Here is a 15,409-nt window from a genome sequence, read left to right as displayed (position 1 = left end):
GCTCCTGCAGCCGCGCGCGACCACCGCTGGCCGGACGGAGGGAGCGGCCTGAGGCTCGGAGCCTGTGCTGGTCACGTGGCCCGGGGACCCCTGGGCACCAGGCCGTCCGCCTTGCTGGGCTCATGCAGGGGAATTTCTGGCGACGGACCTGAGTCTGTCTGCCAGGTCTGGTGGCTGGGAGGGCCACAGGGACCCCAGACACGGGATGGTAGTGACCCGGCTTACCCACAAGCTGGGTCTCCTTCAGAACCTGGGTCCAGCTCTGTTTGCTGTGAAGGCCACTATGGCTTCCTGGGGTCTCTCCTGGGGCTTGGTGCATCTTGGCTGCTGGGCTTCTCCCAGAACCCCCCAGCCCTGTGGCCTCCACTCAGGGATCCCTGGTTGCTGGGTGGGTCCAGTGGGAAACCACAGCTTCCTGCCCTCCCTGCCCTAGAGACCCACCGCAAGATCCTGGAGGAGCCCCTCAGACACTCTGACTTCTTCAACGTCAAGGAGCTGTTTTCAGTGAAAAGCCTCTTCGATGCCCGCGTGCACCTGGGACACAAAGCTGGCTGTCGGCACAGGTAGCTGAAGCGCCTGGCCAGGGTGTCGGTGGTTCCCAGGAAGGCCCAGGGCCATCCTGACCTGGACTGGGGCCTGGCTGCTACTGGTGGGATTCCCCAAGCCCCCTGAGGGCACTTAAACTCTCCTGTGTGTCTTGGAGGGAGCCTGCAACCTTGGGTCAGTCCTGCTGGCTGGTGAAGGCTCTCAGGTTCCAAGGTAGGCCAGGGAGGTTAAGGGCCTCCAGCCAGTGTTGGATGGAGCAGGGCCTCCAAGGCTGTGGAGATGAGCAGGAACTGGTCAGATGTTTGACTATAGAACATCCAAACCTTCACTTGGGTCCATCCTACCCAGCTCCGTGTGGAAAGAGGCGGAGGGTGGGATTGGTAGTAACATGCCGAGGCTCCTGAGGGGCCTCTGCAGCCCTGAGCCCCGACCTGTCAATCATTGGACAGAGTTCCACAAGGGAAGTAGATGCGGTTTGTGCCTCCCAGCCCAGGTGCCCAGGCAGGAGCGCAGGGTTGACCTTTGACCATTGATGGGGTCTGTGGCAGGTTTATGGAGCCCTACATCTTCGGGAGCCGCCTGGACCAGGACATCATCGACCTGGAACAGACAGCTTCGCACCTCCAGCTAGCCTTGAATTTTACTGCCCACGTGGCCTACCGAAAGGGCATCATTCTGTTCGTGAGCCGCAACCGGCAGTTCACACACCTGATCGAGAACACAGCCCGGGACTGCGGCGAGTATGCCCACACTCGCTACTTCAAGGGTGGCCTGCTGACCAATGCCCCGCTCCTCTTCGGCCCCATGGTCCGCCTGCCTGACCTCATCATCTTCTTGCACACACTCAACAACGTCTTCGAGCCCCACGTGGCTGTAAGGGACGCAGCCAAGATGAACATCCCCACAGTCGGTGTTGTCGACACCAACTGCAACCCCTGCCTCATCACCTACCCTGTGCCTGGCAACGACGACTCCCCACCGTCTGTCCAGCTCTTCTGCAGGCTCTTCCGCACGGTCATTACCCGGGCCAAGGAGAAACGGCGGCAGGTAGAGGCCCTGCATCGATTGCAGAGCCCCAAGCGGGCAGAGGGCCACGGGGCAGCTGACTCTCCTCCCAGAGTGGATGTGAGCCATTCCCTGTGACAGGCCACGATCCTCGTCCCAAGTTACCATGAGACCTGGTCTGAGCTGGAAGTCCCTTGCATTCTCCGTCCTAGGCTTTTGTTAGTAACAGCACTCAATAGCCCCAACCATCCCCAGGCTGAGACTTGGCTGCATCTTCGTGGGGCAGACATGCAGGGCAAACCGCATGTCCCCAGTGGCCTGGTTAGGACCTGAAGCTGATACCTTGACTGCTGGAAAACCAGGTTCTCCCTGGCCCCTGAGAAGTCCTGGCTTCCACCTTGACACGGGGTGTCAGGAAGGTTCAGATACCAGTTCAGTTCTCAATCAGAATCCCCCTGGTGGGCTGCTTTCCCTGGCAGCCTGGCTTCAGGGGCCATTTTGCACTGTGATGTGGCACAAGTCCCTGGGAAGTTCTGCCTGGGACAGGCTGAGCATAGCAGCTGGCAGCAAAAATAAAGTTACGTTTGAGCAGAACGTGACTCGGAGCGCAGGTCTCTACTGGACCCAGGCCTATGAGGACAGGCAGGAGCTTGTGCTGGGAGCTGCTGTGTTTCCAGGTCTGGGGATACCAGGAACAGGGTGGGCAGGGCGGCCCCAGCAGAAGGGGACACTCAGTGGACAGCTGACACCACTGAGCCCAGCCACTTGAGATGGGTGTTGAGGACAGCAGCTGTGATGGTGGGGCTGCTCAGGAAGAGCCCAGGCGCTGCCCTCAGGTGATGGGAGCCAATGGGGCTCCAGAGGGCCTGGGTGAGGGAGGGGCTGAGGGGACAGTGACTCCCCCAGCCCTCTCTCTCCCTGAGCCTGAAATGCCCCATTAGATGTGGCCTCTTCCGGACCCAGGCAGAACCAAGACCAACCAGCTGGCATTGTGGAGAAGGAGCCGGAGCCCCCAGACCCAGGACCTGGCAGAGTTCTTAGGTGTGGAGGGAGTGTTCAGGGGTCACATAACCTTGGGGATCTGCCACATGCCAACCTGGGAGATGACCAGAGGCAGATGGGGTCAGGCTGAGAAGGCTTCGGGGCAGGGCCCTGGGCCTGGCTTGGCATTCCCAGTGATCCCCACCTGGGCACGTTCCTTCTGCAGATGCTGGACAGTATCAGGAAGAACTATCTGTGAGTGGGCCTGGGCTGACAGCAGGGGCAGAGCAGGGAGACCCTGAGCCCGGGGCTGCACTAGTTGTCACTGGCTGTGTGACCGTACTCCCCACCACCGCCACAGCTACACACAGTTGATGTCAGTCTCTGGGCACCTGGATCCAGGCTAGCTCCCAGGAGGCTGGGGCTGTGGCCTCCACTGAGGCTGGGTGGGTAGGATCTGCCTCGCAGCTCTTTCTGTGTCCTTATCAGGCTCCCTGTGGCGGGTTGCAGTGTTCTTCTGTCTGTCGACTGTGACAATGGGATCTTGCCCCTGGGGCCTGTGCACCGGCAGCTGGTGGCATCTCAGCCTGATTTCCTGGAGCAGGAGAGGGAGCCTAAGAAATGACTCTTGCTGCCCCCAAAATAGAACCACTTGCCACCATCCCTCGTCAGGTGGCCCCTCCTGCTGCCAGGTCCCAGGAGATTCAGCGTAATCTGAGGAGCGAGGAAGGCCCAGGACAGCAGCACCTTGCATGACAGCTCAGCCTGCGCTGGGATCCTGGGGCCCCACTCCCTCACCCGTTCCTCAGGGGCCTGCCCCTCTGCCCGTCCCCATCCATCCTCGCGGTCATCCACCCACTCACACGTTCAGCAGATATTCAGTGGCCCCTGCCTGTGCCCTCACTGTGGCTCCCAGTCATCCTCACCCTCCGGGAGTGCCCCATGGGGCTCAGGTCCACTTTGCAACACAGACGGGTGTGTCCTGGGGTTAGCAGGGATGGCAGCACCAAGAATTCCTCCTGCTCCAGAGTAACACCGCAGATGGGCAACATTGTTTCAACTCAGTGCTAGGAGAATCCCCTAGTTAAGTTTTTCTTTTTACAATTTTTTTTTTAATATTCATCTTTTAGTTGTAGTTGGACACAATACCTTTATTTTTTTATTTTTATGTGGTGCTGAGGCTCGAACCCAGGGCCTCGCACCACTGAGCCACAACCCCAGCCCAAACTTTGACAAATGGATCAAAACATTCATACGGGTGGAAACAGTGGGCAGCAGCAGTGCTGTCCAGGACGTGGACACTGAGAGCCTCACATTTGCTGGAGGGAGTGGAAGTGGAGTGAAAACCACTCTGGCAGTTCTCTAAGCATGTCACCATAGAGCCACTACATGATCCAGCAAGTCCACGCCTAGGCAGTCTCCAAGATGGCGGCAAGCGTGTGTCCACATGACACTGGACACCAGTGTTCACAGCAGTGTATTCACATTGGCCCCAAAGTGGCAATAACCTAGGTGTCTGTCAACTGAGACGAGATGACAATGGATGTGGCGGAACCTCAGACGAGCCTGGAGACCCCGCAGGCGTGGAAGGAAGCCAGTCAGCAAGCCACACACTGCACGATCCCGTGCACGTGACGTGCAGAACAGGAATTCTGTAGGGGTGACAAGTAGATCCGTGGTTCCAGCTGGGGTGAGACTGGGGAACCCAGTGCTGATAGGCTCAGGGACTGGGGTAGTGTTCTGAAGCTGGACTGGGCGGATGGTGCACAGCCCTGCAAAGGGACTCGGGCCACAGATGGATCCGCTGGAGGTGGACGGGCGTGACGGGAGCCATCGTATGGGAGCAGAACTGCTCAGAGGAGGTGACCAGAGGGCCCCAGGAGTGAGTCTGCTCCTGAGAGAGGCAGAGGAAGAAGAGAGAACTTGAAAATAGCCCAGAACGAAGGCAGCCTGGTCTGAAGAATGGCCGCTGCTGGGCTGAGCCGAGTTCAAGCCCAAGTGCTGCACTGGGGTCACAGCTGAGCTTCCAGTTCTGGGGCACTTTCTCCTCAGGTGTCGTCTGCCCTTCCCCAGGCAAAACACAAGGAGAGCAAGGAGCCGGTCCCTGGGGCCTGCAGGAGGGAGGGTGGTGGCCTTGAGCTGCCCCCGGAAGTCCCTGGGTGGCCTGGTCCCCTGTCTGGCAGCCAGTGCTGGGGGCTCTGAGCCAGCAGCTGCTCACTTGCCCACAGAGGGCCCAGCCCGCGGGACAGACAGGCACGTGGCCCTGCAGGGTACAGAGAGCCTGGAGCTGCCTGAGCCCACTTCCCTGAGAAGGGCCCAGCTGGCCAGAGCCAGCGTGACGCAGATCCCGAGGCCGGGCCTTCACGGGTCCAGAGCGCCACACAATTGTTTGGGGGCGAGGACTCACGCGGGCGAGATAAGCGCGCTCTGTACGTGGTGATTGAAAGGTCAGTTGCTACAGGTTTTCAGGACACATCCTGTCGCCCTTCCAGGTCCCTGTTCCTCCTGGCTGGAAATCAGCAGTGGCGCTGCCTCGGAGGCTGGCGGGGGGCCCTCCGAGCCCCACATCTCCCCTGGCTTCTCCCTGCCCAGAGACACCCGCATCGCTCCGTCCCTTGTCCACAGACAACGCCCCAGCACCACAGGGCTCTGTGCTCTCCCCGCGCTGCAGTCAAGCTGGCCGTGCAGCGGTCCGGGCTGGAGTGCAGGGTCGGGCAGGCTGTGAGGTCACGCAGGACCTGGGCGCTTCCTGTCTCTGCTCGGGGTCCTCCGAGGGGCTCTTCCCCAGAGAGCCGCTGCTGTGGTTCTCAGAGGTGCTGTGCCTGGCTCTTCTCTGCCTGCCCCCTCTGAGCCCACCAGACGCCGACCCCTCCCCTCGGGGGACCAGCCCTCTGGACCGGGGGTGTGGAGGAGCCCGTGGGGATGCCTCGTGGCCTGGAGGTGAGGCTGGCAAAGCTTCCCCAGAGGCCACTTCCACATGCAGCAACCTGGCGGCCGGCTCGGGAGGACACTGGGCCAGGAGCCTGCAGGCACGTTCCTGCCTGTGTGACGGCCACACAGGTCAGCTCTCACTCCAAGCATCGCTGTACGGATAGGCCAGGGCCTTGGAGGGAACGGAGAAGAGAGAGCCTGAGTGCAAACACAGCCGTGCCCCGGACGCAGCCCCTGTGCACACAAGGGCGTCCGGCCTCCAGGTGCACCCGGGCTTCGTGGCCAAGGCAGGTCCGCTCCCCTCAGCCTCCTGTGACTCCTGGGTACATCCGTCCAGCCAGCTTTGCCAGCCCAGGCCTGGGTGGACGAGGAGCCCGGTGGTGGGGACACCAGACCTGAGCTGTCCACATGGCTGTGGCTCCACAGGGAGGCACCAGGACCAGTGATAGGGACATGCCAGACAGATGTGACAGGCCAGACCCAAGAGGCCCCTCTAGGCTGGATGGTGACACCGTATCACTCCTTCCCTTGTCCAAGGCACAGCTGCCCCCAGCACCACGTGGGGCTCTGTGCTCTCCCCACGCTGTGCATCAAGCTGGCTCCCCCCTTCCTGGCCCTGGGAGGCGACTGTGCTGGGCTCTGGAGGGCCCCAGAGGAGGGGAGCATAATGGAGAGACCCGCTGGGCCCGGCAGGCCTAACTGCACCAACCCAGGCCGCTCCTGGAGCCCTCTGCGGTCACTCGGGAAACAGGACGCTCAGTGGGGACAGGACACCGACTGGACGGTGAAGCTGGAACCTCGATGGACCTTGGAAAGCGAGCCCCGGGTTGGCAGAGGGCTGTGCTCACGCCCAGCTCCACTTGGCCCCTTGCCTGGCTCGCCTGGGGGGTGGCGGGATGGACACGGGCAAGAGCCCTGGATGTCCACCCCAGGGCCCTCCTTGGTCTCACATGGAGAAGGGACGTCTAGTGTCACTGCACCTGGGCAAGGCCCTGCTAGAGCGAGGGAAGGAAACCGTGCAGACTTGTGGAGAGATTCCGTGGGGGTTTGGACTCCGTGATGGAGTCCTGCGGCAGCGTCTGGACTGCTCGGGTGCCTGCACGGCCTTTAAACTCCACGCCAAGCAGCCACTGGACTAGGACTTTGTGTCTGAGCTGGACACAATCATCAATTCCAATTTGATCTGAAAATAAATATTTATTTGGACTGAGAAAATAATAGCATACCAATCACAAGCTTACAAAGCTGATTGCTGCGCCCCTTCCTTCCTCTTCCTGTGAAGCTGACCACACCGTTTCCTGAGGCAGAATAGAAAGAGGATTCTGACTCTCTTCCACCTGCAGATCAGAACTCATCTCTCACCACGGACCTCAGACCGTGGAACACTGGTGTCGGACATAGGCCCTGGCTTGGATCCTGCGGGGTTTGCCCCATAGGTGAGAACTGTCGTCACCTCTGCTCTGCGTGGTCGCCATCTAGCATGGCTGAAGCTATGCATTGCGTTCAGATGTGGTGCGAGATCATGTGCAGGATTTCCCCTTTGACCGACAAGTGTGAGGCCTGCGTTTCACTTACAGCCTTCCATCAGGACTTGAAGAGCCACCCACGCTTGCCTCCAGCCTCATGCAGAACTTATAGCACTTGCTGTTTAACGGGGTAGGATTGGCACCTCCCATGTGGAGTGTGGGTCTGCCAAGACCCCTCCATTCCCCTTCTGTTCTGGCTCTCGTGCTCCCTGCGGCCTGCCTTCAAGTTCGTGGCACTGACCTCCTTGGAGGATGGCCCCTTAGCTGTGTCTGAGCTGGCTCCCTTTCACTGCATTGATGCTTTATCTTGAACAAGGTTCAACCTAACAGGCTTCTGTATTTAATTTAAAAATTATGTATTGTGTCCACCTGCGTTTCCATTTCCCCACAGATCACTCTTCTTCTGCACTCAAAGCGCATTTTAAAAATTTGTATGAACTCTTGCAAACGAAGGTGTTTTTTTTGTTTTTGGTGTGTGTGTGTGTGTGTGTGCACGCACACAGTAGCACTTTTAAATATCAGTGCAATGGACCTTCCCTCTCCTCCAGGTCTCCAAGCATGCGCCATTTGTGATTTTTATGGTCAAGAGTTAGTGGACCTGGCTGACTGGCTTCCTGAAGCCCTGTCCCCGTCACTGCGGCTGCACCTGTGCTTCCTGTGATGCCCCCAGCAGTCGTCCTGAAATCCATCCCTGATGAAGCCCAGGGAGGTTGGCTCTCAGCTCTCCCGCAGTCGGAGATGGCTTTGTGTTTTGATGTGTGTCCATTTTAAATGTAGGTCCTACATTTTGTAAATGAAAGATAGAACACAGCTAGAGAGAGTCTAGGGCCGCAAACGACATAATAAAAACACGGAAGCCAGGAGCACTGTGCAGCCAACAGGCAGGCACACCCTCTGGTGTGCAGAGTGACAGGTCTGAAATTCTGACTCAACGTGACTTTCATCACACTCAAAGGGGGTGGCCTACTGTTTAATAATTTGACAGTAGAAGTTATAAATTCAGGAAATAATAAAGAAGTAATATATACAGAGAGAAGAGTTTAAATAAAAGTCTAAATGTTCAGTTAATAAAGGAAGATTCCTAACTCCCTGAATCAGTTTACCCTTCATGAATCTATCACTTTTTTAAGGAAGACCGCATGATCTCTCCAAATGCACTGTTTAAAAGAGAGAACCATTTTTGATGTTCTATTTTACCTTTTTCTGATGTTTTCTTTTTTGTGTTTTTATTTGGGTGTCATGGTTAGACATGAGTGGGTTTCATCTTCACGTGTAAAGGTGATGTTAATTTGTTTCCTCTTATTCTGCAGAACTTCTCTTCTCCTTCCTTCTGCTCTCCCCTGACCTCTTCCTTTATTGTTCTTCTTTCTATTTATTTGTTACTTGGTGCATTGTAATCATACATAGAAGCGGGATTCACTGTGATGTACTTACACAGCATGGCCCACGGTCAGTTGGTCTCCTCCTGTACTTCCTCCCTTTTCTCACCCTGCTCTCTCCCCTTCCCCTTCCTCTTCTGTTCTCCTTTCTATTTTTATGAGATTCCCCTTTCTTATTCCTTAATTCTTTCTAGCTTCCACATATGAGAGAACATTTTTGACCCTTGTCTTTCTGCATCAATACATGCACACATAAACTCAACCCAACTTTTCTCAAAAGAAGAAATACAAATGGTCAACAAATATGTGAAAATATGCTCAATGTCCTTAGCAACCAGGGAAATGCAAGTCAAAACTACCCTGAGATCTCGTCTCACCCAGGTCAGTGCTGAGAGCCATAGAGGAGTAGGAATAAAGCATGGCATTTTTGGTTGAAAGGTGATGCCAGAAAGCCATTGAGACGATAATGGTTATGTTAAGATGTGTATTCAATTGGATATTAGACCCCTGCTGTCCGCCTTGGCCTGCTACTTTGGAGCTCTCAGGGGGTTTCCCGGAGAGTTCGAGGGATTTCCGGAGGACGGATTTCCCGTTGGTGTGGCGTTCCTGGGAGTTTTGGAAATAAAGTTTGTTCCTGCTTGAGGGGCTTGTGATTTTGTGCCCAGCCAGATTGCAGCAGGTTCGAATGGCAAGCACCAAGAATATAAATAGTAAAAAATTCTGGCAAAGATGTGGGGAGAAAAGAACACGTGTACATTGTTGGTAGGATTTAAAAAATGCTTTTCTTTGTAACTCGTCAGCATGCTGGAACCTCTTGATCTATTCTGCATGTTTCTCAGTTTTTCGAGGCCTGGGGTGGATTTCTTTTGGCTTTTGAGAGCGGCTGTACTCAGGAGCATCTTTTTGGTAGCATTTAATTACTAGATGGAGGCTGCAGACTGACTTGATTCTGGTGTATTTTTGTTTTTATTGATTTCTGTGTCCTGTCTTCCAATATATGTCATTTCCTTTCTAATGTCAAGCATAGACTTTATCCCCTTTATTGGGTTTTTATTTGTTACATATGCACCTTGAAGATCTTAAATGATCTCTATTTCCTTGCATTTTAAAAGTACCCGGACCTGTTCTCATTTTATAGTTTCTTGTTCTTTTTGATCTTCAGTATTAATGTGTTGGCATCACCAGGGGTAAATCCCTCAACCGGCTGTTCATTTTCCCTCTGCACCTCTTTGCGAGCCCTTTCTTGCACTGAGGGGTGTGGGCTTGCTAGCTCACTGAGGGTGCTGCTGCCGCTTCTGAGCTTCTCCACTTTTCACCGTCACTTTGCTGTGCCCTTCTGTCTAGCAGTTTTTCACCCTCCCTGCCTCTCATCCCAAGTCCCAGGTCTCGGTTCTGCTGTGACACTTTTAATGTAGGATCTTTAAGCTATAGACGACCCATTCAATGATCAGGAGAGACAGGGAAATGAAGGTTTTGTTACTTTCAAATCCCGAGGATCACACGCATCCCGAGGCCACACGCGTAGTTACACACAAACACACAGGACAGGGAGCACATATGGATAGGGAGAGGACCTGGGAACTTCCCGTTTTCAGGGAAGAGGGTGGGGAACATAAGCATGGGGCAGGTAGTGACAGCTTTAAGTGAACAGGTGTGAAATTTGAAACAGACCCACCTGACCACCCCCCCCAGGAGGAGGTTCATCTTGGAAACTGGAAATAAAACAAGAACTTAACATCTAAGCCAGATGGTCCAGCGCTGCATGGACCCTGGGCAGATGGACTCCGATATGGGCACAGAGGACATCGCAGGTGTGGCCAGCCATCAGGGTGCCCTTGCAGCTCCTGCTCTAGTGGCTCCCCTGCGTCCTCCCACCTGCTGAGGCCAGGGCATTAGGTAATCAAAGGTTGGAAGCCCTGGGATGTGGTGGGAAGGGCTTCTTGGCCTCCTCCCTGGGGTTAGGAATCCCACTCTGGCTACGGCTGACCTCAGGGCCTAGAGTCAGTGGACCATGACTTCAGCCCCTTCCCCAGCCATTGCTCGATGTCTGAGTGTGTGTGTGTGTGTGTGCTTGTGCACACACATACCCCTGTCTGGGTGTCTGTCTGACCCTCGGCTGTTGTGACGTGGAGCGGGTCCTGGTGCACACGGTGCTCAGGGATCTCAGCTTCTGTGCACACACTGACGTCCTGTCCACGCTGCAGGTCCCGCTTGGTTTGCTCCTCTTCAGGTCGAGGCTGAACCCAGGGGCTCTACCACTGGGCTACATCACCAGCCCTTCTCCTTTCTTTCTTTGGAGACAGGGTCTGGCTAAGTCGCCTCGGCGGGTCTTGAAGGTGAGAGCCTCCTGCCTCAGCCTCCCCAGGAGCTGGGATTACAGGGGTGGCCACTGTGCCTGGCCAGGGTCCCTCCTTTTGCAAGATGAATCTGAGGTGAAGTGACCTGTCGTGGATGCGGGAAGGTCACCAAGACCAGAGCCCAGGGCTCACTGAGTCCCCCCGTGTCAGCCAGGGAATGCCATGAGGGGAGGGCCCCAGGGTTCTGCTGCCCCCGCACACACCCTCGGGGCTCTGTACACGGGAGCTGCACCCTCCATCCGGCTCATTTCCTGCCAGGTGAAATGTGCGAGTGGCTCCCCTGGACAGCGGCCCTGTCCTGATGATGCCCTGGGGAACGGACACACTGTTACTCAGCAACTTCCAACAATAGTGACATTTCATCTGCTCCACTGCAGAGCAGCCACGCTCAGTGGCCAGGAAAGGACTGGTGGGTGCTCTGTGCCAAGTTCCCCGAGGGCCTGCCCCGAGCAGGATAAAGGGCGGGGAGTGAGGAAGCAGCACGGCCACTCCAGCCCAGAGAGCCCGCGCCCAGCAGCCGCGAGCACAGACCCCGGCATGAAGACCCTGCTCCTGACCCTGGGCCTCAGCCTCCTCGCTGCCCTGCGGGCCCAGACGCTCCCAGTCGGGGATGAGGAGACCCAGGATGTGAGGCTCAGATGGGCGGAGGGCTGCGGGGGCAGGGAGGGCCAAGATGGCTGGGTGCAGACCCCATCCCTCCCCCATGAAGGAGACCCTCGTATCGACACCAGGCCTCGAACCCCTGCCCCAAGGAGACATCACACGGCGCAGGGGGGTCTGGGCCAGATGGGGCTGCAGAGGGCTGGTGGAAGCAGGGGACACATCTGCCCTGGGAGCCAGCGCCTGGGTCCTGGCTGACCTGCGGGAGCTGGGATCCGGCTCTCGGGGGCCTGGTGGGAGTGGGGGTGAGCTCGGGTGGGGTAGGGGCAGAGGATGCTCCAGGTCCCCGGTCCTTGGAGCATAGAGTCCAGGGTAGCTGAGGAGGGGAGGCCCTGGAGGTGGGCCTGAGCCCTGATGGTCAGGTGCCTTCTGCAGGCGTCAGGCACGTGGTACCTGAAGGCCACGGCAGCAGACCAGGAGATTCCCTGGAAGAAGCTGGAGTCTGTGACTGTGACCCCCATGACCATCAAGACCCTGGCAGGGGGCCACCTGGAAGTCACCTTCACCGTCCTGTGAGTGTCTGCGGGCCGCATGGTCCTCCCTTTCCACGGAGGACAGCAGGGCTGGGTGGGGTGCAGACCACGCCAGGGGCCTACTCGGCCCTCAGCACCCAGCACCTGGAGCCTTATGGCGACTCTGCCAGGGGGTTCCTCCCAGGCAGCCTGATATCCCCTGGCAGCCAGTGAGGGGGTCGGAGGACACAGAGTTCTGGCCACTGTGGGCCCAAAGGCTCTTCGTGGGACACAGAGGGCCACTGGTGCCTGGACCAGTTCAGGGTGCTCAGCGTCTGTGAACACACCTCACTTCCTGTGTGGAGAGGCCTGCTGCTCCTGGGCCTGTCTGCGGCCCTCCTGCCAGGCCAGGCCCCGTGGCTGCCCTGAGCAGGGCGGCCTTGCCCACGGAGCTTCTGTCCTCCAGGATCGGAGGCCAGTGTCGCGAGATCAGCACTGTGCTAGAGAAGACCGCCGAGCCGGGCAGATACACAGCCCGTGAGTGCTGGGGCCCGTTCAGGGCAGCTCCGGCCACCCATGGGCACATGGGGCCAGCCGGCAGCTTCTCAGGGTGGCCTTTGGCCTGAGGCTCTCCTTTCTGGCCCTACTACATACCCAGCCTCCACCCCACAGAGTCAAACTCCCGACCCCAGTGTTGCTGAGGCTGGTGGATGAGGCCTGGGGGTCTCTGCCCAGGGCTCCCTCTTTGGCCACAGCTGACCCCTGGCATTGGTCAGGGCCAGGACTGTACTTGGCTGGGGTTGAGGGTGGATTGTGCTGCCCCAGCTCCAACCTCTGCCAGTCTCATGCCCCAGACCTCCCTGTGACTCACCAGCTTGACATGTGCCATCTCTTGGGTGCGTTGGGTTCCTGGGAAGTGGCCCCAAGGCCTGGGGCCAGGCCAGGTGGGGACCCAGGTCAGGGAGCCTGGGAGGGGAGAGGGGGAGTGACTGAGGGGTGTTGTGGGCTGGAGTCAGCCATCCTGGGTCTTCAGTGGAGGATCAGGGCCACTCCCCAACTCGTCCACCGTCCCTCTGCAGATGGGGGCAAGCATGTGGTGCAGGTCCTTAAGTCCCAGGACGAGGACCACTACATCCTCTACTGTGAGGGGGACATGCACGGGCAGCAGATCCGAATGGCAAAGCTTGTGGGTGAGTCACAGTGTCTGGTGGCTCCAGCCTTGGTCCCTCTCCTTTCTCCCTGTGCCCCCTGCCCCTCCCCTAGGAGGAGCCACCAGGATCCAAGGACCTGGCGACCTTGTCCAGATGATGGGTTTCCTAGAGGAAGCCCGAGTCCCACCTCAGAGCTCAGGACTGGGGATGGCCCGTCCCTGCATGGGAACGCAGGCAGGAGGAGGTGCTGTGGGCGCAGGGCCACCAGTGTCATGAATGTCACAGGATGAGTCGAGGACTCATTGGGGAAACCTGGCAGGGCCATTTGTGGGTACCTGTGGGGAGTCCAGCAGGGGTCAGGGAAGGACGTGGATGGGGAGCCTGCGTGGGAAGTCCAACTCGGAGCAGACACTGGGTGTCAGCCAATCTGACTTGAAGACACGGCCTGGCGTCCCCCAGCTCCCCCACAGCCAGGTGCATGGGAACACAGAGCAGCGGACAGCAGGGCTGTGCCTGAGCCTGGGGGAGCTCCTCCAGGGCAGAGTTGGTCCTGCCACTCCCTGTCCTGCCCCGGGAGAGGCTGGGTGGCTTTAGGGAGAGCGGCTCTGGGCCTTCTGGGTCGGCTGCCCTGGGCGCCCTGTGGATGCTCACACCCCCTGGTCCTCCTCTCCTATCTGGGCTCTGCCCCAGCCCCAGGCCTCTGGGTCCAGCCTCCACGTTGAGGTCTCCCTCCCCAGCACTGCGCTGGTCAGTCCTCCAGGCTGGGAAGGAGATGCCAGCAGCTCCCAGCTCTGCCCCCACAGTCCTGTCTCCCTTGGCCTCTCCTACAGGCAGGTACCCTGAAGTCAACGTAGACGCCCTGCAGGAGTTTGAGCAGGTCGCGGCAGCCAGAGGCCTCAACGCAGACAGCATCTTCATCCCCAAGCAAAGGGGTAGGGAGAGGGCTCTGCAGGCTCTCCCTGCCCCAGGAGCTCCAGCCAAGCACGGTCACAAGAGCGAGCTGCATGGATCCTGGCTTTGTCCTTTGAGGGGTGGTGGGAAGTGCTGGCCGAGGGCGGGGCCCTGGGTCCCGATGGAATCCCAGGCTCTTCTGAATCGTGTTTTTCTTTCTTCCACAGAAGCCTGCTCTCCAGGGAGTGATTAGGGTAAGAGACCAGTTTCAGGGGTTAGGAGGACCTCCCAGTCCTGGGGGTGGAGTGATGGGACTTCAGGGGACACCACCCCTGCTTCTAGGTGGACAGGAGAGCCACCACCTGGCCGGACAGGTGTGCTCTGCCCCAGGCGTGGCCAGTCCTCGGGTGTTGTCTTCAGGTTTCTCTAGGATGTCATCTGGGCAGTGAGGAAACCCGCCATGGTGACCGCTCCTGGGTGGGGCCGCTGGTGGAGACCGTGGCCCTCTCCCCCAACCCCCCAGAGTGCTTGCCAGAAGGTGGGAAGTCCCTCAGCACCTCTCTGGCCCTCAGTGGTGACACCATGTGCCCCATGAGTTGCTTTGAAGGTGTGGCAGCCATGCCTGGGGACTTCAGAATCCCTGGTCCCTCGTGCTGTGTGATGTAGGGAGCTGACAGGTCAGAGACTGCCCAAGGTCCCCTGCCCAGGTGTGGGCGGAGCCAGAGCCACACAGCATCCTGTCCTTCCCTGCCCTCCACTGGCCTGAAGTCACCGTCCCTCCTCCCACACAGAAGAGGAGCTCTGGGCAACCTGCTCTGGCCTCGCGGATGGAGCCCCACTACTGCAGTCCTCCCTTGGCCCACCCCCTGGGCTCACTGACCTCCTCTCCTTCCCAGGGCAGGGACACCACGCTCTGCAGGATCCCCGGGTGGCACCAGCAGGACCTCTGGCCTGGGGGACATGGAGGGTGGCCCACCTGGGCCCAGCTGGCTCCCCCCACTGCCCTTCCCCCTCATGCACCCCACCTTCCTGATTCTCCATAAAGAGCTTCAGCTGTCCCTAGTGACTCTGTCTGTCTGTGGGGCATCTGTGGGTTGGCCTGAGCTCCCTCAAGGATCTGCTGGAGCAGGAGGGAGGGACGGGAGGGACAAACCTCATCCCTCTTCTGTGGTTGGTACACAAGGGCCGGGTGCACAGTGGGCGCTGGGTGTGACCAGGGGTCCTATGAGTGCTTTCTGCAGGTCTGCTGCCCACCAATCCCTGGTTCACACAGGTGGTGACATGGGGACCAGGGGTCCTTTACAGAAAGCAAAGCCGCAGACGGGGGGAGCTGCCTCTCAAAGCTCTAGTCTTTCAGCAGAGACGCAGGTTTACAGCCTAAAGGGTTCCCCTAGAATAATCCAGCTGCCTAAACCCGTGTCTCACGCTTTGCCTGCAAGAGGACAAGAGCAAACTGCAGGTCACACGTGATATGTGACCATGGTGGGGGGCAGTGCAGGTCACACGTGATATGTGACCATGGTGGGGGAC

The 15,409-nt window shown here is 58.3% G+C and overlaps 2 protein-coding genes across 11 annotated transcripts in view; both read left to right on the top strand.

Annotated features, from left to right (window-relative positions):
• Mrps2 (mitochondrial ribosomal protein S2) overlaps positions 1-2,145 on the top strand; it is a 4,400-nt gene extending 2,255 nt beyond the window's left edge. The window contains exons 2-3 of the mRNA XM_015505823.2: positions 166-563; positions 1,095-2,145. Of these exons, the coding sequence (XP_015361309.2) occupies positions 166-563; positions 1,095-1,689 (993 nt within the window). The 3' untranslated portion in view covers positions 1,690-2,145. The remainder of the gene's footprint in view (positions 1-165; positions 564-1,094) is intronic.
• A 2,092-nt stretch (positions 2,146-4,237) lies between these two features.
• On the top strand, positions 4,238-14,937 carry LOC107159242 (von Ebner gland protein 1-like). 10 transcript variants are annotated; one of them, XM_048813356.1, is made up of 8 exons: positions 10,582-10,704; positions 10,984-11,352; positions 11,761-11,897; positions 12,304-12,374; positions 12,917-13,027; positions 13,819-13,920; positions 14,107-14,133; positions 14,776-14,937. In XM_048813356.1, the coding sequence occupies exons 2-7, from the start codon at positions 11,263-11,265 to the stop codon at positions 14,130-14,132; spliced, it is 537 nt and encodes a 178-aa protein (XP_048669313.1). In that variant the 5' UTR covers positions 10,582-10,704; positions 10,984-11,262; the 3' UTR covers position 14,133; positions 14,776-14,937. The 10 variants fall into 10 exon arrangements, 4 of the variants coding, with proteins under 4 accessions (XP_048669313.1, XP_048669311.1, XP_048669312.1 ...); XM_048813354.1 differs by lacking the exon at positions 10,582-10,704 and having other exon boundaries at positions 10,832-11,352; positions 14,671-14,937; XM_048813355.1 differs by lacking the exon at positions 10,582-10,704 and having other exon boundaries at positions 10,832-11,352; positions 14,222-14,937.
• The last annotated feature ends 472 nt before the right edge of the window (positions 14,938-15,409 follow it).

Source organism: Marmota marmota, unplaced genomic scaffold (assembly GCF_001458135.2).
Source record: "Marmota marmota marmota unplaced genomic scaffold, marMar, whole genome shotgun sequence".
Classification (NCBI taxonomy): domain Eukaryota; kingdom Metazoa; phylum Chordata; class Mammalia; order Rodentia; family Sciuridae; genus Marmota; species Marmota marmota.
Note: the sequence above shows the minus strand (reverse complement) of the source record. Positions and strands in the feature narration are given on the sequence as shown.

Bases quoted from the DNA above. Each gene is read 5' to 3' on its own strand.
- LOC107159242 (XM_048813354.1), top strand. From the start codon at position 10,888: ATGAGGGGAGGGCCCCAGGGTTCTGCTGCCCCCGCACACACCCTCGGG. The intron at 11,353-11,760 runs GTGAGGCTCAGA...TGCCTTCTGCAG, and splicing joins GGGATGAGGAGACCCAGGAT to GCGTCAGGCACGTGGTACCT. The intron at 11,898-12,303 runs GTGAGTGTCTGC...TCTGTCCTCCAG, and splicing joins GAAGTCACCTTCACCGTCCT to GATCGGAGGCCAGTGTCGCG.